We start from the raw sequence: 26,891 nt of genomic DNA on the forward strand, positions 1-26,891 counted from the left end.
CATACAGCTAACCACACTCAGAATGTAACTCTGCTGTCTTCAGATCCAAGGACACTATCAGCTCATTTGTCCTGAGTTTCAGGTCATGAAGTAATTTATTTAGCCACTTCTACAATCACACTATAGCTAAGAACTAAGAAATAAAAAATCAATTTCCCAGAGCAATCCAAGTAGATGCATTGAACTTTATGTGAGCAAGCAGTGTGCACATTTTACCTATAGTTGAAAATTACTTAAGCTCTTGCTCAGAACAGATTTTATTCTTATTTCTGCCACATTTTAACAAAAAAGGGTTAACTGCAAACTAGCAAAGAAGCAACAGATGAGCAAAATAGGGAAGTCAAGAGACTACTAGAAGCAGACCAGCAATAAGTGACTTCAGGATAAGGGGGAGAGCTAATTATAAAGAGCAGGGAACAGAAAGCAGAGTTCTCTGAAGTCATTTAACACAGACTCAAAATAACTTTACACACTTTAACAATCCTCAGGGCATGACTATATAATAGCATGTACAATATTTAATGTTCTTATTTTGTAGCCACTATTGAAGAAGACTGGCAAGTAATTAGAGCAAAAATTAGAAACAAACCCTTATTTTTCACTTACTTAAACTCCCTCAGCAGTCTACCCTTGTAACTGGGACAAAGTCCACATAAACAGGGCAAAGTCCTTGCTCCTTGGCATGACACAGCTGCTTATGTGATGCCTGTCCACCTGCCCTGCTCACGAACTACCCGGTATTCTGCTCTCCAGTCACCCAAGTGCTTGTATTTTCCGGCAAACACCGCATCCCCTCTCCTTGCTGTCCTTTGCATACTCTGTTGCTCCCGCTGCCTGGACACCCTCTGCTTCTCATACTCACCCACCACAATCTATCCCCCAAGAACCAGCTTAACTGCTTCTTCCTCAACAGTACCTCCTCCAATCCCCCTTTCCAGAGCCAGTGTGGGTTAGATGACTTTCTAGGTGACTCCTGGACATTCCCATGCTGTACTATAATGGTCTCCTTACTTATGCCTCCCTTTCTTGATTAAAAGCTCGTTGCGAGCCAGGGCTGTATCTTATTCATCTTGGGAATCTCAACAACATGTACTCAATAATTATTTTTGGAATATGTAGGTAAAATTAGTTAGGATCCACCCAGCTGGCCAGAGAAGTAGATTTTCCTTCGTTTTTTAAGTGTCATATTTCATCAATGACCAAATCTGTAGGCCCTTTTCCAGATTTGGACTGGTTTTTCTCCTTTCAGTCTCTTTGCTGCTCAATCTATCCTTTATATTCCTATAAGAATGAATTTACAAATTCATCTGAAACACAGTAACGTGGGTCAGAGGTCATGTGAATTAGCCAGAGTCAGTTTATGAAGTACAAGGCAGATTCAACACCCCAGCAGTAAAGAATTTAGTGGAAAGATTCTTTATTTTACCACTAAACCATTTAAATGATCAATGTTATTAGATGACACATAAAAAATACTTTTTAATGAATTTGATAGGACCACCGGTTCTTCCTACAGTAAGTCCTTCATCAATTTTAATGTAAGAACTATGACAACTCATCTAAAAAATGACTCTGAAAAACAATTCAAAGGTACAAAAAAAATTTAAAAAGAGCCATTTATCAGATACTTTAAGGGCAATCAACCAAACTAGTCATTTGCATGAAAAATTGTGAACCCTAACAATTTTCATCCCCATGTAGATTCAATTATTGTATTCATTAATAAGAAGAATGTTCAATTGAGTATTTGGTCTTAGTGAATATAAGCAAACCAAATCATGAAAGTCAGAAAAGTCGTGGCCATCTGTTTACCAAAAGTTCTTCTGTTACTCAATGTTACGATCCTTCTACTGAAGTCTACTTACCAAAATCATGTGGGCTATTAGGTTGCCCCCAAGCGATCCAAAAGTATAATATACAAGGGCCTGTGAATGAACAAAAAATGCTTAACTGAATACAGACACATGTATTTACTCAATTCAAAATGTCATATATAATACAATTTTAATAACATTACCTTTGCTTGACTTGAGTTAACACCAAGTCCAGAGGCATAGAGAAAGCCAAGAGCCTGAAATAAAACGATAAAAGTAAGAATTCTTCCTTTGACGGAAGTTTATCCAAGACAGGCACAGTGCGATGAACTATGAAAAGAGGAAAGAATCTTTAAATGCTAAATAATTTGATGTTGCAAATTTGTACAACTTGGAATTAAAGAACCTCAGAAATGCATTCAAAGTTTTATAAATTATACAATGAAATATAACTTTACACAAGTCAAAATGTTTAGCTTGAAGATTAAAGATAATTTAATAAATTACTAACTAGAAAACAAGGCTAAGTACAAACATGGCTTTATTTGATTTTGATGAAAGTTATTACGAGAACAGAACAACTCCTATATCATTACATCAATGCAAAGGGGCATACACAACAAAAATGGGTAAAACACTGCCAAGATGCACCATCCCAGGAACACAAAGGGGCAGCAAGAGGTCAAATTGAAGTGGTCAAGAAAGAAAGGTCACTTTATAACACTAGAGCACACAATTTTCTAAAAAAATTCAACCAATCAAATAATGCACTGGTCAAGTCCTACCCTTTGTCTTCTGAGCTTCTTCCTTGACAACATTAAAGTATACGTCAAAGTTATAAAGGCAGGTACTATTCTCTCATCAAAATCCATGAGCTCTCCTGCATTTCCCAGCCTCTGTTATAGTCAGGTAGGGTCATGTGCCTGGGATGTGGCAGAAAGGGATGTAAGCCATTTTTAGACCTGGCTTTCAAGAACATGCAGAAAAACCTGCAGCCCTCTCTACTTCATGGGTTAGAAGCCCTACGTTCCAGATGGCGTAATGACGTGAAGGACGCAGTCTCTGACCCTGGGTCACCATTTGGAAGAGAGAGATGTGGGCAGGAGAGCTGCATGGAGCCTGGTATAAGAAGAAATAACTTGTAGAGATTTGGGTGCTTTGTTTCATCAGCTAGAATTAAATACCATGTATAAAGCACTGTGGCATTGTAAGGTTCCATTATTAGAGGGAAAAGATGCCTTAAAAGTATTAAATTATTCTTCAGAACAGAATGTATCTGAAGATAAAGAATATATATGTGAATACTATATAAACTGATTTATACAAAGAAAAGTGCTTTGAAAACAAAAAGAGCAATTAAGATATAATAAGTTTATAAAATAAAACCAAGACTACATAAGAGTTGTGGTCTGGTTAGGTGTTCAGTCCTATAGAAAACAATGGTCACAATTCCTGTTAATGTTGAAATCATCTGAAAACAGACTTTTTCTAACTGTAACTAGAAATTTATCTTTAAGCAAATCAAAGACCTTCAATAAACCTGAATTGTTGAAGGTATTTTAAATAAATGTGATGGCCTCCTAAATCCCTTACCATTACTAATAGGGAATCAGACATCATTTATCAAATGGTGTGACGTGATATGGAATACTGAACATCCCTATAATGCACTCTAGCCAAAAATGTTTTACTTGAGTTCATGAACTTTTAGCTGTGCTATCCAGTTTATGGAAAATAAAGATGATGAAAAACAAACTAGTGGACACCTTGAAGAAGTAAATAGATAAATTGAGGTAGGACATTTTTCAGAAAAACTGGCCCTCTCTAATGGAAAAAAAAGAAAGGGGGTGGTTATGCTAGAAATAACAACCAAATAAAGGCATAGTCCTGCACTAAATACTGGTTTGGACAAAACAGGTATAAAGGTAACTTCTTTCCCACACTATCTGAATATAGTATGGGTGTTATATGATGTAAAAAAATTACTGGAATGGAAAGGTGAAGGCCGATTATCGAAATGAGCATGCTATGAAATGGTAAACAGTGACATCTTATTTTAATAAAGAATTTGTATGTATCTATACACAAGGAGAAAGGTCTAGAAGGGTTTGCGTGCACTAACATATTACCAATGCTCGTGTCTAGTTGGTACATATGTGTGTGATGTTTACTTTCTTAGCATTTTTAGTTTGTATTTCTAGTTTCTTATAATGAACATGTACATTGCCCAATATATTTTTCTAAAAACACAAAGATTAATAAGAGTTGGAGCATCTGAACTTTGGAGAGAAATGCAATGGTGAGTAATTTCAAATAAAGACCAATTAGCTTCACGTTTTATTCTCTACAGCTCTAATTTGGAAAACTACAAACAGAATTGTGGCAAGATGCAACAGCAAAATGCCCTGAGTGACCATAAATGTTCTCAGGCAAAGAAAAAATACTGTCTAAGAAGACTGGTAATATGATCTGCCACAAAATTAATATTTAAAGATATTTTACCTGCCATTCTTATGTGTCAAAATAAGTCAGGGCACAAAAGTAAACTGCTGTTTAAATGAACAAGCGCCGTGTGCGAAGAGATTCTCCAGTGGAGGTACACTTACAGTCTGTCCCTTGGGAGAGCCTTCCTCGGTCAACTTCTCAAACATCTCTTTAGCTGCCTGGATGTTCTGTGTCAGGTAGTCACCAAACAAAAGAGCATATGACACTCTCTCCAGGGCCTTGGTGTGGTTCATGCTCGCTGCCTTTTGAAGATACCGATATGCTCTTTAAATGTAAACAATAAAAAACACATGAGTCATATTTTGGAACTTTAAATTTTGCAAAGATCTACTGAAATGCAACATAATTTACTTACTCTATAGTCACATTTAGTTGTGTTTATAGAAAACATTCTGGCTACTTTGTTTTTATGTAAGGTACCAGTTCTCTCTGTCATCCTCATATGTTGGAAGAGTCCAATTATATTAATAGTAAGTCTCAAAACTTCTATTAAAAACATTAACAACATTTGCAATGAGAGAATTGTAATAATATGGTGTCCAGTAAATAATCTAATGGTAACCATTGCAATTTTCTTTTTAAATCTTTACATAGACTATAACAAAAGTCAGCAGAAATTAAAGGGACATAAAATATTAGAAGACAGTCACTTGTTTTATGCTCTTTCCAAGTGTAAATTCCTAAATTCTAGTCTTTGCCTACAAGAAAATTACAAAGCAAAACCAAAAAACCCAAACACCTGACAACAATTCCTTTTGTTTGCTTTATGTCATTTTAAATTCTGAATAACATATGTATCCTTGGTTCTTAGAAACTACTTCAGTTAATTATTTCCACTTTGCTCATTGTTCATTGTTGTAATCAGCTTTTACAACCTTTTTATCCCAACAAGCTAAAATCTGATAAAAGCAATGCCACTGATGTCCATATATCGTATTAAATTTCTTGTAATGCAACCTAAGAAATCCTGTTTTGGCAAAACACTTTAAAAAAGTACTTGGCTGTTTATCTCTATAATGGCCTATCTCACGGGGGTCATGGACTTGGCAGTGCTACTTACTCTCTTTTTTGGCTTTTCTTATTGCTTCCATGGAGGATTTTCATCCCAGTCTGGTACATCATTTCTGCTTCCTGCATTTGCCGTCTTTTAGTAGCTTCTTCTTCAGCTGAAAACAAAATGTCAGATGCACTTATATAAATTTTAATTCTACACCAATTATTTGTCAAACCTCAGCATGTATTCTGCCTTTTGGGTAGTCACACAAACACAATTAATGATCTTTCACTCTATAAGTATGACTCCAAAGACATATGATTTAAGTGTGGCCTTTACCTGACAAAAGACAAGACTTAAAAAAAAACAAAACTCATTTAAATCACATTTGTAAACCTGCTTTTGGAGGGTCCCTTCTGCTAGCAATTCTAAAACTTTTAATAGACTTTAACTAGAATTTCAGTAGTAGCTTATGATTATATGCCTAGGTCAGCTAAAGTCAGAAGGACAGAAGGATATTAAAAAACAATAGTCAGCGCTAGCCAGTCTGGCTCAGCGGTTAGAGTGCCAACCTAAGGACTGAAGAGTCACGGGTTCGATTCCCGGTCAAAGGCACATACCTGGGTTGCAGATTTGATCCCTAGCCCCTGTGGTGGGTTCATGTGGGGGGCAACCAATTGATGTGTCTCTCTCATATTGATGTTTCTTTCCCTCTCTCTCTCTCTCTCTTTTTTTCTCTCTCTCTCTTTTTCTCCCTACCTCCCTTCTACTCTAATAATCAACAAAAAAATATCCTCAAGTGAGGATTAACAACAACAAAAAAAACAAGTCAGAAAAATACCATTTTAGTTAAAGAGCATTTTAACCTCACCTGAAATGCAGTATATCTTTGTACAGAGAGAGTATCTGATTAATTACATAATGAAAAATTTGTAAAAAACTGACTTTTGTTAAATATAGACCTGATTAAGTTCAAGTTCTCTATTTTTTTCCTATGAACTTATACAATACTGAAATTCACAGAATTGTTACAGATTTCTCAAAAATTAATTTTGCTACTATAATTTAGCATTGTACCAGAAGTCTAGAACTCATGAAAAGATATTGGAATATTTTATTAGGACCAATATTTTTAAAAAGAGAAGTGAGTTCTTGTATATAAAAAAATCTGATGGTGTTACACTGAAGTACCCAATCATACTGGCCTACATCCAAGGATGGGGTATATTTGATGTTAACTTCTAGAAATATCTAATTATCTCTTAGAGCCATTATTTTAAAAGTGTTCTTTGGAATCAAAGGAGATATGTTCAAGATTTTTTGTTGTTCTTTATTAGTTACAAATTTTTTCCTGAAAAAATACTCTTAGAAGTCAGCCCCTTCACACTGATGTTAACATGCAGGAAGGCTAAATATGCATAATTTGTCAAATGTTACCTAAGCACGGCACATCTTCCTCAAAGTGTTTTTTAAAGATTTTTAAAAATTGATTTGACAGAGAGGAGGGGAGAGGAAGAGAGAGAAACACTGATGTGAGAACGGAACACCGATTGGCTGCCTCCTACATGGGCCCCACCAGAGATCGAGCCCGAAACCCAAGCATGTGCCCCGACTGGGGATCAAACCAGCAACCTCTCTGTGCATGGAACAGCACCTAACCAACTGAGCCACACTGGCCAGGGCTCAAAGTGTTTTTTAAAGGTATTATTTTTCTTCTAACCACTCTTTCCCTTTCCATAATGCTATTTTCTTTACTGTTAAAAATGTTTTACATTTATTAAGTTAGCAGCCTGCCCAAGGGTTTGCAGAACAACTTGTGCGCACTGACGGAAAACCATCTCTAAATAAGACACAGTGTGATAAGCTGTCCGAATGACAGGCTGGAAATAAGTACACTGCATGCTTCCTATGTTAAAACTCCACTCTTTAAGGCTATAACCACGTTATCAATGCTAACTGTCTGTCCAGGGTGGAAAAAGACGGCTAGGAAAAGGCCTTCAAGATGTCTTCCGAGACATCGAGCAACGTGGACATGCCTCCTACAGATCAATACTTACTTTCACAGAAGCCCCACTTTTCATCTGCCTTGTAGTCATAGGTTGTAGCACACCACAGCCTGCCATCTTCCCTCCCATCTGATGTACACTCATCATATTCCTTATCCAGGAAAAGAAAAGGGAAGTGACAGGGCTCCCCATGTGCTGTGCCTTCAATGGCGGTCAAAGCTGGAAAGATAAGGAAAAAAAATCTAAACATGAACAGCACCTGTGATATTCATGTTTAACACTGTCAATTTCAACTACAAGAATTTAAAGACGAAGATACATGATTTGGAATGGGGAACATAAAAATGCCAGCACCAATTCTGTTTAGGAATGACTTGAAGGTGAGTCAACTTATGGCTAGCTGATTGCCTAGCTCTCTGTCTAGCTTAGGATTTCTGAAGGCCTTGAGATACGATGACCTTAGAATGCTGTCTACGGTCCAACTTCTGCCCAACTAGTGAGCAAAAAACAAGGCAAATGCAACTGAATCAATTCCACTGCTCAGCACAATGCTCCTCTTTCCAATCTGCGGTCAGTCAATTTCTTCAATAATATAGTTACACAGGGAAAATGATCCCTCAGGCACTCTGGATCCCTCATCACAAATGATCACATTCATGCACTCTGATCCCACAGCATTTTATTAGAGCACTTATCATACACATTGAGGTTTTCTTTCTTTACCATACTCTAGCTCCCACTAGACTTTGAGCTTAAGGGTGGAGACCGTATCTCTAATTTGTTCCATACATTCTAAGTATCTCCTAGGTGCTGGAAATGAGGTGGAAGAGGTTCCACTCTATAGAACGCACTGCCTAACAAGGAAGAGAGACATTAAACACAAGTGTGATTGATGTTCTGGAAAGTAACACCTCCCCTGTCAGGAACTGAGGTTTACATCGAATCTCATGGATGTGCAGGAACAGGGAGTGGTTGAAAGACTGCAGGGCGGGGTGGGGAGAAGTATGACAGAGGAAACAGGTGTGTTAAGAAAATAAGCATGGTACATCAGACAAAATAAATAGAGCTCAGGAGGTTGGAACATGCAGTGTGAGTGCCAAAGTACATGAGAGAAGAGGCTGAATAGAAGCATGAAGAAGTCAGACTAGGGAGGTCCTGACAAATCTTACGAAAGACTCTGGACTTTATCCTGAGAACAAAGAACCTTAAGTAGGAGTGATATGCTTATACATTTTATTGAGAGAGTGGACAATGGAATGGAGGGAAGCACAGCTGGATGCAAGGTGACCTGTCTAAAGGCTGTGACAGTGGTCTAATCAAGAGGTAATGGTAGCCTGGAGAAGATCATGGGAAGAAAGAAGTGGACATTCTAAAGTGATGTTAAGGAAGTAGATATGGTACTATTTACTGACTGACTAGACATGCAGATGAGAGGAGAGAGGAGGCAAGGAAGCTCCCAGGCATTGGGCTTCCGGTAGTGAGTAGAAGGTTGTCCTTCCTGAGATGGAAGGTGCCCACCACTGTACCAAAACTGTTTGGAAAAACAATGTAATTTGTGCTCAACATGTGTTTTCCTCTGGGAGTCTGTAGTTTTGGTACATGCTAGGCAGAGAGTGATTACATAAGTCTCCATTGAAAACTCCAAGTACTGGGTCTCTGATGCGCTTCCCTGGAAGATAACATTCCATGTGCTGTCACATGTGCTAAGGGATGTCAGTGCATCCATCCGGTAGGGCTCCTCTTGGAGACTTGCACCTGGCTTCCTTTGGACTTTGCCCCATGCTGATTTTGCTTTGTATCCTTTGGCTATAATAAATCACAGCTGTGAGTACAACTATATGCTGATCCTCCCAGCAAATCACTGAACCTGGAGATGGTCTTGGGGACCCCCAACATTAGCTGGCATCATATGTGGCATTCGCTAGAATGACCCTGACTCACTGAAGTAGGGTTCAAGAACTTTTTGGGAAAGGAAGGACAAGGGGCAGGTATAATGAATCTTTGGTGCCCTGTTGGGATTTGAGGACAGATCCAGCTCCAGGAGAGTGGGTTTGCTGAATTCCCCCGCTGCTTTTGCGCCATGCTGGCTACAGTGATGATGCCTTTGGGTTTGTTCTCTCCCCCGATGGAAGGAGGAAAGGATCCCCCAATTCCTAAAGGTGAATGGGCCAAAATGTTAAAACTCTGAACTGCTCTTTCCTCCCAGTGGAGTAGGGTGTGGTGGTGAGAAGGGAGTTAAATCGGGTCCCAGGGCTGGAGCCAAACTGTTGATAAACCAGAGAAAAAGGAAGGGAGGACACGTTCCAGCAGTTTTTTCCCAGCCTAGCTGCTGCTGCAGTAGCTCCCCACTCCCGTTCCTCCCCTGCATTCCAGCTGGATCTTCGGGCAGCTTGATGTTAACACTGCAAATGCTAAAGTTACCGCGAGGAGTGTAAGTAAAGTTGCAATGAGGGGAAAGAAGGAAATGACGTGGCTGTGTATTCTGTGGCTATCACGTCTGAATGCATGGGGAAAGCTGTCAGAAACGTTAGCTGCTTGTAATTCCACATATGCCAGAGGAATCGTCCTGATCAAGGGAAGCTGCACAAATGAAATGTGTCAGGGAGACCCGACTTCATGCTTTTTGCCACTGGTGGGCGGGCTGGAACTTAAAGTCTGAGTACTGGAAACAAGTTTACATAACTGATGGGTTTTGCTATAGACGAAGAGCAAAGTTTCCCACCTCAAAATATACCTTTTTGAGATATCGCTTATTTTAAGCTGGTTATTTTTAAGAAACAAAAGACTCAAGAGGAACCTTTTACCCCACCCTCCACATCCCACCCCTTACCTGCCTAAAGGAATTCAGATGTAAAACCCACCTGCTCCAGGAAGGGAAATCGCCTTAGTGTAATATGAACTGAGTGTGGCAGACAGGGAGGAACCTAGCACAGGTTTAGACTTCCCTCTGTGTCCCATTGTTTCTTGGTGGCCCTGCAAGAATTTGATTACCAAACATTTGCTCCTTCCCACCTACCTGTGAATTGCCTAACTTCCCTTTGAAGTCCAAACCACTGTCGCAGCCCTCCTTCTCCTTAGTTTAAAATGGCATATGTCTCAACTGCCCCATTTGTCCATTCATCCCACTTTCTTATGGAACCCTGTATGTACATACGCAATACATTTGGTTATTTTCTCCTGTTAATCTGTCTCATATCAATTTGATTATTAGACCAGCCAGAAGAACAATGAGGAGAAAAGAAAAGGGGGGAAATTTCCACTCCTCCACACTATGGATGATAATAGACTTTTGCTTATTGAATCCTCTGGCAAGAGGGAGACATTAAGAAAGAGAGATGATCCACAGATAGACACCCTTCTGAAGTTCTAAACAGCAGAGTTTAGCTTGCTAATGAGTGCTTGTGAAAGCGGAGGTCTGACCCTTAGAGACTGATGTGTGTCTGTGACTGGGTCAATTTGGACTCAAAGTCAAAACGAAAGGGCAGAGAAAATCCTTGGCTGCCACTTGGACTTTCTGACCCTGCAGCATCTTGCCGTTGCTGCTGCTGTAGAAAAGCCTCTGGCTTTTTAAGAATCCTGAATTCACAGATGCCTGGGCTTCAGTCTAAGCTACAGGCTGATCCTGTCTGGGATAGGCTTCCACCTCGGAGTGAGCTGTGCTGAACTGAAAGCAGGCCAAGGCTCGGTAGGCCGAACTCAGACACTGTGGCCTCTGCACATGAGGTCACCTCTCTGTGGGATGCACTGTAAGGAAGTCAGGAACACTGGGCTACACTGTCTGAGTCACATAAAGTGCCCACAGGAAAGGGCTTGTTCTTTGATGAGACCATGTGAAATCAAGCTGCTGACTAGCTCTCTGTCTTGATAGAGATGAATTGTGACTACTGCCCAAAGCTACAAGCTGGGAGAGGATACCTCACGGGGACTGTGCCCCTCCACTCACTGCTGACAGGCTGAAAGGACTCCTTATCCTTCTGGAACATGTCTCACTGCAGCTGACTCCATGTCTGGCTCTACAGATTAGCTGCTGTTTGCGACAGTTGACTGTTTACCTGATTCCGCTTCCCTCACCTTTCTCCTAGTGCCCTCACCTTAGCGCAATCTGACTATTCAGTGCAGCTCTCCTGAGAAAGGCCTTGATCTTTTCTGGGCTGCTCACTGGGCAAGGGGAAGGAGGTTATGTAAACCGATTTTGAAATCTTTTGAAAATTCAGGATTTTGTCCTGAACAATTTCTGAACAGGATGTCCTTCTAGTTCAGCTGTACAAAAATGTTCTCTGCGAAGACGTTTTGCCCCTCTTGCACACAACCCCTCCAGACGAGAGGTCTGGATGAGAGCAGGGGATGATGGAAAAGTGTAAAATTTTCTGGGACTTTGTCCCTTCCCCTAAAGGAAAGCTCTCTGCACCTTTCCCAGCTGTTGAGAGCGCTCTGAATCCCAACTGCTGAGCCTGCGCTCACCCTGGCAGGGCTGACTATGAGGCAGGCAGCAGGAGGCGGCCCTGCCCCTGCATTCAGACGTTGTCCATACTCGGGAGGTGGATGAACTGGTGTCATGGACAACAAAACTGTTTGGAACTGACTGGAAGTCTTTCTCAAACCAAGGACTGAACTACATTATTTGGACCAGAAACCCTAGGATAAGACACCCATTGGCGGGGGCTAGGTGGGGAGGCATCACACCATCTAATGTGTGTCTTGCTTGGGGTGATCCAACGAATGCAAATCCTTTGTGCCCAGTGTCACCATGTGCACCTCTGGGAAGTACTTCTGCATGTGCAGCTGACCACCCGGCATGATCTGTCCTGGAAGCTTTCCAGTCAGCATCAGCTGGCCAGAGTTGCGCAAGGCCTGAACCGACGCTTAGGGCCAGGTAGAAAGGTTAATACCGAAACTTAAGGAGGAAGCCACCTTTACGATTAACGGGATTTGTTAACTATCTAAGTCCAGGACCTGTGAAGGGCATAACTGAAATGAATACTGCAGGTTGGCCTCATTCTACCGTCTGGGTCTTACTGATAATAACTTTGCTGTGAAGATCACTTGGCCAATGACCATGGGGTAGACTAGGCAGAGAAGAGCTAACACAGCAGGCCTAGGCTTTCATCCCTGAAGAGGCCTGCTTACAAAGCCAGCCCTTGGCTGGTATCTGGGAACTTAGATTTCTGAAGGGTTCCTGCTACCCTAACTGTTAAGAGGGGCTCACTCTAATACAAACAATTGGTTTATACTGAACACCTGCTTTCCTCCTGGGACTCTGGCAATTGGTATGCGCTAGACACAGAGTGCCTATGGAACCAGCCCCCAATAACAACTCCAGGTACTTCTCCACTGTGGTTCCCTGGGAGGCAACATTTCACATGTGCTGTCACTTGTTGCTGGGGAATTTAAGCATGTGCTGTGTGACTCCCCAAGAGAGGCCCCTTGGAAGCTTGCTTCTGATTTCCCCGCACACACCTTTCCCTTCGCTGATTTTGCTTTGTATTCTTTTGCTGTAATAAATCACAGCTGTAAATATGACTACATGCTGAGTCCTGTGTGTCCTTTTAGAGAATCATGGAGCCTGGGGATGTGGTCTTAGGGATCCCCCACACAATTGAGAATAGTGTAAAATGCTCAAGACAGAGCAAGAAGGCAAGTGTGGCTGGAGTCGTGTGAGTAAAGAGGAGTAGCAGAAGATGCTGTCTGAGACAGGAGGGGCTTGATCATGGAAAGCCTCATTAGTAAAGGCAAGGAGTTGGATTTTATTCTGCATATGGCAGGAAGTCACTGGAGGCTTCTGAATAGGAAGAAAGATCAGACAGTGCGGTGAGGGAGGTTGAAAGCAGGGACACCAGATAGGAAGCTGAACCTCTTTAGAAGTGACATGGTTGGGAGGCTGACAAAGGAAGCAAGTCTAGAAGCCACTGTCATATAACCCAGTTCTCACATAGTTGAACTGCATCCACCTAACATCATGCATGTGCAATTTACATTACGTAAGCCTTTTTATGTATTAATAGTAAATTAAAAACAAGTCTAAATAAAAAGGAAACAGTAAAGCAATTATTTAAAAACTAAAACAAGTGAATCTAAAATTTTATAAAGTTGTTGATATAGCCTCACAAAATTATTCAAGTGATTTAAAAATACCATATTGCAAATATCTAGTAAAATATATACTAGAAACAAAAAGAACCATAAAGAAATCTTAAACTATATTCAGTGATCCTGTTGTTAATGGTAAGGTGGCCACTGTTATTAACTGTATATGCATAGATATGGATACATACATACGACAGCAATATAACATTAATGTCGTTAGGTACCAAGATTTTTAGCATCAGGGAAAGGAGATACAAAAAAGGAAGAAGCAAAAACCCTGACAGGTAGAAAGGGCTAGCAGCAGACCTGCAATCCATTCTGTCCTTTTACTGCCTAAGAAACAGAAAAACAGAGAGGTGGAATTAAGTCATCTTAGAAACTTGCTAACAAAAGATCTTCTGGCAAACATGCTAGAGGTGTTTACTGCCAGGAGAGTCCTTACTTACGGAATGCTTTAGCAGGAAGGACTTGGTCTGTCTAGACTGCTCACTGTACATGAACCTGAGATGTATGTATTTAAGAGGGATGAGTTCCTAGAACATTTCACACAAGCTATGCAGTTATTAGAGAATAAACTGGAGATGTTTCATAACTGAAATAGCTCCCTTTGGTGGAAGTCACACTCCATACACATCACTTAGAGGCCTCATATGTTGACATCTGGGTCAGAGTGCATCCTGATTGAGGCAAGACAGGACCTGGGAGCAGCTCTGGCAGTCATGGACACCTGAACACTTTGCCTATGTGTTGTGATCACTGTATCTTTGAAAAATATTAGTCAAGTTTGACAGTGGTTGTGACCTGATTCCTGGGAGTCCAATTTGTCAATCTGACCCTTTGTGTTATCTCACCTGTAATATTTATTTTGAACTGGAAGAATCAGTATGAATGACACATTTCCTAACCCTATCTACCAAAAAGGCCTATTAGTAACGACAACTCAGCTGCAATGCATATCTCTGGTGCCCAGATTGTAGTATCTAAACACAATTTCTCACTGAAAAGAATCTGGACTCCTTGGAGAAATGGCTAAGATTCACTTCTGGGTCAGGAAATGTGTAAGATGAATTTGGGACATCTTGTCTTGCCCGAAAAGAAAAAAGTATAAAAGTCATCTACAATTAATTAAAAGTACAAAGGAATGAACTTAAAGAGACTCTCAATGGCCCCAAATGGGACAATGTGAGCAATAAAAAGAATGATTGCAATAGAATGAAGCATCAGTATGTAAAACCCATGAATTTGTAATGATGCTCAAAAGCAAAGCAAAGCAAAACAGACAGACAAATAAACACTCACTGGTCTCCTTTGGAGTTTGCTAGGACACAAAATTATTATTAGAAAATATTTCAAAAACCAAGCATTTATCCTGCTTTCCCTGTATAGACTATATTTCAGAGTAATCAAGTAGTTCATGAGGGGAAGTTCTTTATAAAAGAATCCCAGGTAACAAATGCAGGAGAAATGATAAATTAGAAAATCATCACTAAGCAACTCCTAATGAAGTCATGGGTCTAAGACAACAAAACAGCTGCCAAAACCTCTAGGTGAAAAGTCAGTGAGGAACTTTTGAATGGCTGGACCAGGCTGACCACTTGCAACCTCACTGATCAATCAATGGAAGTGGGACAATTAGACACTATATGCCTTCCGCTGTAATGAAATAGGAAATACAAACCACTATCTATGAAACAGTCTCAATAAAAATACAGAATTAAATCTACCCAGGCCTCTTGAGGTAATTTCTAGTTTACAGACTAGACAGTAGAGTGGAACAAGTTAAATGACACTACAAAGATATGACCAGCTAGGTCCAGAATGTGGGAAACTGATAGCACAAAAGTCATTGTTTCTTTTCTTTTTAAACCCCACCTGAGGATATTTTTCCATTGATTTTCAGATGGGGGGGGGGTGGAGGGAAAGAGAAACATCGATGTGAGAGAGACACATCGACTGGTTGCCTCCTGCATGACCCCAACCAGGGTCGGGGACTGAACTACAAGCCAGGTACATGCCCTTAACTGAAATCAAACCCGTGATTCTTTGGTCCACGGGCTGATGCTCTAAATGCTGAGCCAAACCAGCCAGGGCAAATCATTGTTTCTTTAACAAATAAAATGACACTTAAAAATAAGGGAAGGCGAATTGTTACAGATTAAGAGAAACTTAAAATCTAAGCATGGATACTGACTCAAACAAAGCAATTCTAAAAAGACATTTGAAACAACTGGGAAAACTGAACATTCTGGAATCTGGATATTGGGAGATAAAGCAACAACAGCTAATTTTGTGAGTGTTATAATACTATTGTGGTTTTGTTGAAAAAATTATTTTTAGATATACATACATAGGTAAAACATATGGAATTTGCTTTAAAATACTCTAGGGAAGAAAAAAAGAGTAAATGTGTGGGGTGGTAAAGATGAAACGAGAACAGGCGTGCTGAAGCTGGGTGGTAGTGGGGATAAGAAGGGATCACTACACCCTCACTTCTGTGCATGTTTGGAAATCTTTCTGATAAAAAACAAAAAGGAATAGCCACTGGGACAACTACAAGAGTACCAACATTCGCATCAGAGGGGTGCCAGAAGGAAAAGAGAGAGAGCAAGAAACTGAAAACCTATGTAAAAAAATAATGACAGAAAATTTCACTAACCTGGTGAAGAAAATAGAAATACAATCCCAGGAAGCACAGAGAGTCCCAAACAAGATGAACCCAAAGAGGCCCACACCAAGACACATCATAATTAAAATGTAAAAAGTTAACACAAAGAAAGAAATTTAAAAGTAGCAAGAGATGCCCTGGCCAGTTTGGCTCAGCGGTTAGAGCATCAGCCTGCGGTCCTGAGAGACCCGGGTTCGGTTCCCGCTAAGGGCATGTACCTTGGTTGCAGTTTGTCCCCGGCCCTGGTCGGTCGTGTGGGTGGCAGCCACTCGATGTGTCCCTTTCACATCGATGTTTCTCTCTCTCTCTCTCTCTCTTCCTCCCACTCTACCTGAACAAAAAATGTCCTCGGGTGAGGATAAAAAAAAAAAAAAAAAAAAAAACAAATAAAAGTAGCAAGAGAAAAGAAGCTAGTTACCTACGAGGGAGCTCCTATAAGACTGTTAGTTGATTTCTCAACAGAAATGTTGCAGGCCAGAAGGGAGTGGCAAGAAATATTCAAAGTGATGAAAAGCAAGGACCTACTATTAAGATTATTCTACCCAGCAAAGCTATCATTTAGAACTGAAGGACAGTTAAAGAGCTTCCCAGACAAGAAAAAGCTAAAGGAAGTTATCACTACCAAACCAGTAGTATATGAAATGTTAAAGGGTCTTCTTTAAGAAGGAGGAGAAAAAAAAAATGAAAAAGTATGAACAATAAAATGGCAAAAAAATACATTCATATCTATTAACAATAGAACCTAACAAAAACAAACAAATAAAAAATTTAAACAAACAAGCATAGTAGAAACAGACTCATAGATACAGAGAATATTTTGATGGTTGCCAGATGAGATGGGGGTTGGGAAGATAGATGAAAAAGGTGAAGAGATTAAGAAATACAAATTGGTAGTTACAGAAAAGTCAAGGGGATGCAAAGTACAGCATAGGGAATACAGTCAACAGTACTGTAATAACTATGTATGGTGTTAGATTATCAGGGATAATCACTTAGTAAGTTACATAATATCTAATCACTGGGTTATAAATCTGAAACTAATATAATATTGTATGTCAACTGTAATTGAAAAATAGAAAATTATTTAAAGTTATTGATATATTGATATCAATAAATTATAAGGAATAAGTTACATTATAATACTTGGCCCAAATTTAAAAATGGCAATACAGTACACACTTGGCCTAGGTATAGGAACAAAAGGTAGTTTCAAAGGAAGTAAACAGAATTACTTTTCTGAAGAACAATTTAGCAATATGTATCAAATGCCTTTTAAAATTTTACATTTAGTCCAGCAAATTCACTTTTAAGAACCAATTCTCAGGAAATTTTCATAGATGTGCACAAAGATACATCTGAAATGATCTCCCAGCAAAAAAAAAGAAAACAACCTTCAAAGTTACAGTATATTTACATGTAAAAATTTTTATAGACATTAATCATCAAATTGTAAAAGAATACTAAATGATATGGGAAATGGTCAAGATAAAGTGTAAAGTGCAAAATTCAGGCCGTAAAATAGTATATATATTTTGACCCAATTTAGTCTTGAAACCATACATATAGAAAAAAGCCTGAAAACATGATTCTCCTTGATGTTAATAGCTGTTATTTCTAGTTGATGACATTAAGATACTTGTAATTTTTTAAATTCGTTTTTCTACTCATGAGTATAGAATATTTGTAATAAAAAATTTTATTTTTAAAAAGTACAATCTCAATCAAGTCCTAAAAGTGGCTACAATGGAATAATAAGTGGGTATAGCAATGATCTTTGAACTAAATGACAAGGGTGGTGGGACAGGGCAGAGTGGACACATTAACAATTACTTTTTTAAAGGATAGGTATTTAGCACACTCTATTGCAGTTGTTCTCAACCTGTGGGTCGTGACCCCTTTGGGGGTCAAATGACCCTTTCACAGGGGTCGCCTAAGACTAACAGTAGCAAAATTACAGTTATAAAGTAGCAACAAAAATAATTTTATGGTTGGAGGTCACCACAACATGGGGAACTGTATTAAAGGGTCGCGGCATTAGGAAGGTTAAGAATCACTGCTTGTGAGAAAGATCATATTTTAAATTTAAAAGTAAAGGGTGTCAAAGTGAAAGTTAGAGGATGATTCAAGTTTATGTAAACTTTAATTGGAGAGGGATGAACATCTAAATCAAATTACCTAGGATGACTGTAAAGGTTACTGCAGTAAAAATCCTAACACAATTCTCAAAATAACCAAAGTAGCATGTTAGACAATCCTTCCCAAGTTTCTACTGTGTGTACCACATGTCGGACAATTACACACTGGGGTCCAAAAAGAAATGATAAAATATTAATATAATACACATGCACTTTTGACTACTGAGTTTGGCTCATGTAAAGGGGTCAAACATGTTAAGTGAATCACTTTGGTATGTTAAATCTAGAAAATCCTGTAAAACTATATTCTATATATTATATGTGGTTAATAATCAGTAAAACCAGACTTCTGCATCTTCTTATACCAGCTTTAAAATTTCAGTTGTCTCCTTCCGAAATCTGGCAAAAGCAAAGAAAATATGCAGACTACCTGGTTTCCGTACTTTCGTGGGTTCTTCATAATCCTTGTTTTCTGAATTTGAAGATTCTAGAAAGCTGATTTCTTCTGTGCCACCTTCCCCTTCTTGGCTCCTGAGGCTGTCTTCCTCCTCCTGAATAGGTAATTCCAACTCTGATTCTTCTGAATCAAGAAAGATCTGACCAGCGACTACTCTGCCTGCCGTGCTGTGATCCTTTACCGACTCATCTGATGGCAAAGAACTCTGAGAATAGAAAGTATTTTTAGTTATCAAAAGTACCAAAATTTACCTTGGCCAGTTTGGCTCAGCGATTAGAGTGTCAGCCCACGAACCAGAGAATCCCGGATTCGGTTCCCGTTTAGGGCATGTATCTTGGTTGCAGTTTGTCCCTGGTCCCGGTTGAGGTTGTGTGAGTGGCGACCAATTTGATGTGTCTCTGTCACATCGATGTTTCTCTATCTCTCTCCCCACCCCCTCCCGCTCTATCTGAAGATAAATGCAAAAAACGTCCTCGGGTAAGGATAAAAAAAAAAAAAAAAAGTACCAAAATTTGCTTCAATCTAATTTGACCATTACTTTCATAATCCAGATATATATCCTTCAGGTCCCTGAATGTGCTCATCTCTACTGGCTTCCACTTGTGTTCATCACATTGTCTTCATCACCTGCCTAACACTGACTTTCTTCAAATTTCAACTCAGATGTTACTTCCTCCACGAAGCCTTTCTTTTCTTTTTTAAATTGATTTTTAGAGAGAGAGGAAGGGAGAGGGAGAGAGAGAGAGAAAGAGAAACATCAGTGTGAGAGTGAAACAAATATCCATCAGCTGCCTCCTGAATGAGGACTGAGAGCCCCCAACCTGGACATGTGCCCGGACAGGAATCAAACCGGCAACCTTTCGGTGCACAGGATGATACCCAACCAAAGCCACCAGTCAGGGCTGGGAAGCCTTTCTTAATTTCTAGAGATTGGGTTAGGGTCTTCCCATACATGCTCCCAACATATCTTCTACCTCTCTTATGATAGCCCTGCACTATAACTTCCTGTTTCTTATCTACAGTCCCTCTAATCTAGAGATCTAGGAATTATAACTGGTCTCCTTGGATACATAATAATCAGCTTTATCCATTCAATCAACCAATTTAAGTGAAAAACTCAATAGATATTTTTTAATTGATATAAACAGAAATAAATGGTAGAGGTCTTCAAAAAAAATCTAAAAACAAACAAAAAGGAATAAAATCAATCTCTCATTAGACAATAAGATCCTTTAGGCTCTTACACACACACACGTGCGCATGTGTGGAAGATTCAAGTTGAAATTAAACCTAATAACCAACACTTAAAAAAAAATAACCGACACTCTTAATGGGAATATTTGCTATTTTCTCTCCCATAGGTCAGTGATTTTTTTCCTACAGAAGAACTATAAATAATATTAGTACCAGCTATCTTTTCTTATTCTTCTTTTACATACAATTCTGTTGCTCAAAAGAGGTAGATTTAATATCCTTTGTTTTAAATCGGGTATCAGATATGAGTCAATGCAAATTTTAGTACACACCTTGGAATCTAAGGATTCATCCTGGCCGCCCTCTTCATCTGTAAAGAAATTTTAAGACAATATGGTCATCTTTCTTGTTGGGAAATCACAGGTATTATTAAAAGAAAGCATTTGTAAATACAACAAATAATCAGACACTGGATAAATAAATCTAGAATTATTTAAAACTGGATGTATTCAACAACTGCTCAGGAAAGAATAAGTGAAAGGAGAAAAAGGGATTGGGGTGGTAGTTTTTCCTCTTTTTCCAGAAAAGACATTAGCTTTATCTGTTACACAGGTAGAAAGACAACAACTACACCATCAAAACCAGATATTTCAGATACTGTCCAATTCTTCTGTATATATTTAATCTACTACTGAGAATGAGTTACTAAATTTATAAAAATACATCTCTGATTTTGTGGTTCAAGATTTTACCTATTCTTTTCCTCTGCTCAGAATCTGTAGTTGGACTAGCTTATATCAGTGCTGATTAACAATATATCATTCATTAAGTCTACTAAAGATGGACACTAAGAATTATTATTATTATTTGACAGCAGAGTTCTAAACTGAGATATTTATGATGTGTTCTATTTTACTGAAGAGATAACCAGATACAGGTAAAAGGTAGCATTCATACTATCATGTATTTATCCACAAAAGATATATATTAAGAAATCAACAGCTTGCCCTGGCCAGTTTGGCTCAGCGGTTAGAGCGCCAGCCTGTGGTCCAGAGAGACTCAGGTTTGGTTCCTGCTGGGGGGGCATACCTTGGTTGCATGCAGTTTGTCCCCGGCCCTGGTTGGTCGGGTGGGTGGCGGCCACTAGATGTGTCCCTTTCACGTCGATGTTTCTCTCTCTCTCTCTTCCTCTCTCTCCCTCCCACTCTACCTGAACAAAAAATGGAAAGTGTCCTCCGATGAGGATAAAAAAAAAAAAAAAAAGAAATCAGCTTATATTAGACAATGAGTCCAGCCACTAATTATACCTTTCTTCCAAATCCATATCTGCTACTTTGCTTTGTCCAATTGCATTAGTTTTCCTTTTATTATTTTTTCTGTGTTTTCCTGCTATTACTTCTATCCTGGCCACTTGTTATTCTCTTTCCTGTTCTTATATAAACACATTCCACAATCCAATGTCCATATGTAAATGTTTGGTCTTTGTGTTCCTGGCCAGTTAACAGTCAGTCAGATGATCTCTAAGTTTCCCTCTGACTCTTAAAATTAGCTAGGAATGAGCTTCAGTTTTGCCTGTTCCATAAGTTATATGAGAAATTAACCAGTAGACAAAATGTTATAAGAACATGTGACTTTTACTAGAAATTTTGGTGTTATGGTTGCCATTTATCTTTACTTCAGATGGTCATATCCTGAATATTATTCATAACTTATAACTCTCTAAAGCATAACAAAAACATGTTTTGGAATTTCAATTATCACAGTACTGAGCTAACTTTTAAAAAGTATTACCAACTCAACATTATGCACAAAACACACGACTCTATTCCACAATACTGTTTTTTTGTTTTGTTTTGAACATTTGAAAAAATCTACTAGTGAGGTTTTGTCATATACAAAAGTGCTGTCAATTCAAATAGACTTAAATTATAGTTTCTTTCATATTCACTGCTATTAGATTACCTTCCAAATATGTTTTAGTTCTGGTGGGTGGGGAGGAGGACAGTATAGCATGTATTAATCCCACAGTGCCCATACATTTAGGCAGTGCTGTCATTTAATTAATAATAATCACCCTTCACGCTAACTTCTTCACAAGTATCACCCAAAGCCCAAATTCTCACATATGGCTCAAATTCCATTCTCAACCAATCTTTGGATAAAGGGAAAAAAAAATCATCCACACATATATCAAAGTTGTATGTGTGGATGTATTTAATTAATCACAAACATTAACTAGCTAATATATCAAGAGCAGACATTAAGTATGCAAATATATATGGATATCAAAATACTGAAACTTCAGATTATTTGGAACTCTTAAATGACTAATTTAGTACCCTGTCACAACAGGTCACATATGTAGCTAATCAGTAAATAATATAGATGCCTATAACTAAATTTTAAGACATACATTTGAGACACTACACGCTATTAGGCACTAATGTGCTTTTGAACTCCAAGACACATGGGAACTTGTGACATCAGGGTTATTTCATGTGAATTGCATCATGCTTCTCTCTCTTTCTCTTCTCTTCACAAACTAGGAATAGATACTAAGGTTACTGGTAAATAAGAGAATTCTTTCTCATTTACTAAAGTTGGAGAAGCTACCCCATATGGTAGTCTTAAAGCATAAGCTATTTCCTCTTTCAAACTGATACATCCATTCACATACACATTTGAAGGTGCTTATAACCTGAAACTTGTATGTAGAGTCAGGTAAGAATTAAAGACACTGAAATGATGCATAAATAAAAAGAAAATTGCAATGCTTTTATCAGGACACAGACATCAAGCAACAAGAAAAATGCAAAAGGATTTAATGAGGAGTTATGGATTTCTCATTCAACAGTATCACATACAAAATATTACTTTAGTAATCATACACCTTCCTTTGAAAAAGATCAATTTTCATTTTTATTTTATCAGCTAACAAAACTGCAAAGTACCAGGGATATTCCTTCAGGGAAAAGTAATTATTACAAAGTCATTTTCCAAATCATCATGTAAATTACACTGATGCACTTTCAAACACAGAAAGCCTTAAACAGTGGTTCTCAACCTTCCTAATGCTGCGACCCTTTCATACAGTTCCTCGTGTTGTGGTGACCACCAACCATAAAATTATTTTTGTTGCTACTTCATAACTGTAATCTTGCTACTGTTATGTTTTAGGCAACCCCTGTGAAAGGGTCATTCTTGCTCCAAAAGGGTCGCGACCCACAGGTTGAGAACCGCTGCCTTAACAGTTTGGTGCAGACACTGAATCTGTGAGGATCCTAGGGTACCACTGATTCTTAATTACTCTAAATCTGAGGCCTGGAGAGCTAGGTTAAAAACCTGGCTTCATTATATATTAATTTTACACATGTGGTTCAATATGGCAAACTTGCTCAGCCTCCTTTTCCTCAAGGTATCAAAAAGGAATAGTACCAGAGGTAAAAACCCATATAAATAAGCAATTTCATGAATAAAAATTCAACTGAAAATCCGTGTACTCAATTTATAAAACTTTCTCTCACATTAGTGTTTTATGATATCTGCACTTCATGTCAGCACAGTACTGTCTTTATTACCTGTCAGTATGTACATCTATATTGTTTTGTTCTCTGCCTCTACTGGAAAAATGTTTTGTTTGATACAATTTAACTATGATGAAAATCACACCAGACATTTCCTGAACCTAGTCCTCTGCTCATATCAACACAACCCAAAGATTTAACATTTCAGTATTAACAGTTTTTTATTATAACATACTGAGAATCCCAACTGTTGATTAAATGACTTCAAGGATCATCTCCATGAACATCAAGCTCTGTAAGTATATACAATCTAGTCAAAGGAAGATGCAGAAAAAATGTCTGTATGCTTTAATTTTCTTTATATTCTGCAAAATGAATTCATGGGGATATAGACCATGTTCTTTAACTAGTAGTTCTCACAGTTTAGTGTAAAGAATCACTTGTGAACCTTGTTAAACTACAGACACCCTGACCTGTTCCAGACATAAAACTGCATTTTTAACAAATCTCTAAGAGCAATTCTGATGCAGGTGGTCCATCAGGTACTTTACCTTCTACACTCAGCAGTTTCTTTTCATACTTCATTTAATCAAATAATTGCTAGTAGCACTTCAAGAGCTACATCAAGTTTTAAAGATCTGGTCATGAATACAAACTATCACTAAAAGGGGAGTAGGGGAGCCCGCTAAAGCATGATGTTGGCAGTTAGTACCTAGCATATGCTTGTTGCTTCTGAAACATAGAATTTTAGGCTTAGAACTCTTATGTTAGAAGCAGAATGATGTATGGCATTGACTTACAACTAGGGCAGATAATTTGGGGATTCAAATAACCATCTGGGAAATTTTCTGTTGAAAAGAAGAGAGTTGACATTTATACACTGACTGCCTTGTTCTAAAAAAATTTAAAGCCACAGAACAGCTGTCTTGTTAATGAAAATGGATTAAAATTCAAAACTTTACTGTATTAATTGTTTCTTTACCAACACTTAGAAACACTAAGTGCTTCTTTATCAAAACATTAGGTTTCAGATGTAGGGAGACTAAAGTATTACAAAAACAGTAATTATTTTTTAGAAACAAAATATAAATCAGCTATTTGTGAAATCAATTCAAAAGCACAAGAATTTCTATATCCACATACTAGTTAAAACTAGGCCCTGGCCGGGTGGGTCAGTTGGTTGGAGCCTTGGCCCATACACCAAAAGACTGAGGGTTCAATTCCCAGTCAGGGTGCATAAGGGGAGCAACCGATTGATGTTTATTTCTCTCTCTCTCCACTCCCCCCCCCCCCCCCGTTCCTCTTTAAAAGTAATAAAAACATATCCTCAGGTGAGGATTTTTAAAAAATGTTAAAACTAGTTGCTATCCTTTTTAAAGTTACAGGGACCATGATTTTTTCACAAATCAAAGTTACTGTCAACAAACATAGGGCAACTCAGAAACACTGTGGCAGAGGTAAAAACCCCTTTCTCAGGAATACTTCTTTAAAAGGGGGAGGGAATGAACACAATTATATCAAAGGTTTTCATTATTAATTAGACAAAGAGACTGGGGACTATCTCAGGTGCTCAGCCACCCACTGTCAACATCCTGGTTTTGATGGACCTGGCTCTGCCTAGTGACAGCCCGGCTGGGTCAAACACCTAATTAGCAAATGCCCAGTCCAGAGTTGCAGACCCAATGCAGCACACAATCTACATGAGAGTGGAGGGCACTCCGGTAGGGCTTGTGTGTCACTGTGGGTCTAAGCCAGCTGTGGAATTCACGCCCAAGGAGTCAATTCCTCGTTCGTGAGAAGGAGTCCTGTAAAGTTGAAGTGAGAAGAGGTGTGGACACGGTGACCGCCCCTTCTTCTCCTCCCCTCTCTAGTGCCCAACCACCCTCTCTAGCTCAGGCCAACCGAAGCCCAAGGAATGACAGCGAGTGACAGGTTGATGCGAGGTGTGACCAGAGAGAGTGGAGCCCCAGCCTGAGCCCCCAAGGCCCTGCCCTGGAAGGAGGCCGGGGGGGCGGTGGCTCCCGGCCTCCAGTTCCAGGGGGCGGATACTGACCCGAGGCCGCCGAGGCCGTGCCCAGCAGCACCGCACAGAGCAGCAGCGTCAGCCCGACCCGGACCCGCATCCTGCTCTCGCGGCCGCTGTCACCCACTGGAGCTGTCGCTTTCGCCTCTGCCACCACCGACTCAGCCGCCGCCGCCGCCTCGCTGCTGCTCTTCCTGCTCTGGTCTCCTCCTCCGCCCCTTCCCAGGCCTCTCTGCCCTAGAGCGCAGCCAATCCGCGCCTGCCGCCGCGGGCTCTTCGCCCAATCGCTGCGGTCTTCCCGCCCTCCTCAGTGCTCCGCCCCCGGGGTCATGCATTACCAATCATGATGCGATGTTGCCACACCGGCTTTCCCGGTTGGACCACGGCGTCACCGACATGGCCCCAGTTAATTGGTAGCTCTTGGGCTCAACCATCCCGGAATCAGAGCGTGATTCCAGGGCTGGGAAGTCACTGACAATACAAGTACCACAATGCACTTCACGGGCTTCTCTCGTTGTGCGCTCATGGGAAGCGTAGTCCATCGTGGGATATGCTTTAAAAGTGTAGGTGAACTCAGCTAACACCTGGGCTGGACACTCACCCAAGACCTTGAGCCCACGGGCTTCTCTTTTAAGCCAAAATAAATATAACGAAACACGCAATGTAAGGTTAAGAGTGTAATGTGCCAAGCTCTTACTTTGTTTAATATAAAATATTGGAATTGGAATAGTGATATCAGCCCTGAGGAAAAACCACAACAGTTAGACTGAATTCTATACACACACACACACACACACACACACACACACACACACACATATATTTAACTTAGATAAAACAAACCAGGCTGGAACTCACTACCCATCCTCCGTTCCCCAACAAACCACAAGAAAATAAACCCTACCCAGTGCTAGTTTTCATTCTTCAGGAGGGTCACCGGATAAACATCTAGGAAATGTGCCAACACCCTTTGCAAAATCCATTCAAACACTTGTCCACACCCCCTCTCTTTTTGTAAGTTATATAGTTTTCTTCTTTATTGTCTAGGTTCAGGAGGCTAGGTTGGTGCTTTTGGAAATAAAGATGACAATGAGTGCATTGCTAAAATGGAAGTAGTCTTGTGTATTCAGTACCAACTCCAGGCATGCTCCCGCTGGGTAGCAGGGTGATGGCTTGGTGTTCCTGCCTCTTTATCAGATTGTGTCATTTGGCTTTCCCTAGGATATATCCATAGCTCTTAGGCCTGGGACCTAGACAGTCTGAGTTCAGGGTTTTGGAAAAGTCACACTGGACACGTATTTTGATACCTCTGGGCATTTATCTTCCATTTTCTTTTATAGAGAGTCCTCTGTTCCACATCCACATCAGAGAGGATGAGGAAAAATATTGTCCTATACAAAAGGGTTCTCTTTCCTACTACTACCTCCTTGACATTCATCTCTATTTCTTTGTGTGTTTTTTTTTATTAGATTTTATTTTCAGAAAGTCAT

The 26,891-nt window shown here is 39.5% G+C and overlaps 1 protein-coding gene across 3 annotated transcripts in view; it reads right to left on the bottom strand.

Moving 5' to 3' along the window:
• The window catches only part of SEL1L (SEL1L adaptor subunit of ERAD E3 ubiquitin ligase), a 46,671-nt gene extending 21,067 nt beyond the window's left edge, over window positions 1-25,604 (bottom strand). For 2 of the 3 annotated variants that reach the window (XM_036262392.1, XM_036262409.1), the window contains exons 1-8: window positions 25,432-25,604; window positions 20,187-20,224; window positions 18,634-18,865; window positions 7,371-7,538; window positions 5,380-5,485; window positions 4,421-4,583; window positions 2,018-2,071; window positions 1,866-1,925 (exon numbers count right to left, since the gene is read on the bottom strand). In XM_036262392.1, the coding sequence (XP_036118285.1) occupies window positions 1,866-1,925; window positions 2,018-2,071; window positions 4,421-4,583; window positions 5,380-5,485; window positions 7,371-7,538; window positions 18,634-18,865; window positions 20,187-20,224; window positions 25,432-25,501 (891 nt within the window). In that variant the 5' untranslated portion in view covers window positions 25,502-25,604. Of the gene's footprint in view, window positions 1-1,865; window positions 1,926-2,017; window positions 2,072-4,420; window positions 4,584-5,379; window positions 5,486-7,370; window positions 7,539-18,633; window positions 18,866-19,198; window positions 19,354-20,186; window positions 20,228-25,431 lie in introns of those variants that run through there. The other variant, XM_036262400.1, reaches the window with a different exon arrangement.
• Between the last annotated feature and the right edge of the window lie 1,287 nt (window positions 25,605-26,891).

The sequence above is a fragment of the Molossus molossus genome, unplaced genomic scaffold (assembly GCF_014108415.1).
Source record: "Molossus molossus isolate mMolMol1 unplaced genomic scaffold, mMolMol1.p scaffold_m16_p_1, whole genome shotgun sequence".
NCBI lineage: Eukaryota > Metazoa > Chordata > Mammalia > Chiroptera > Molossidae > Molossus > Molossus molossus.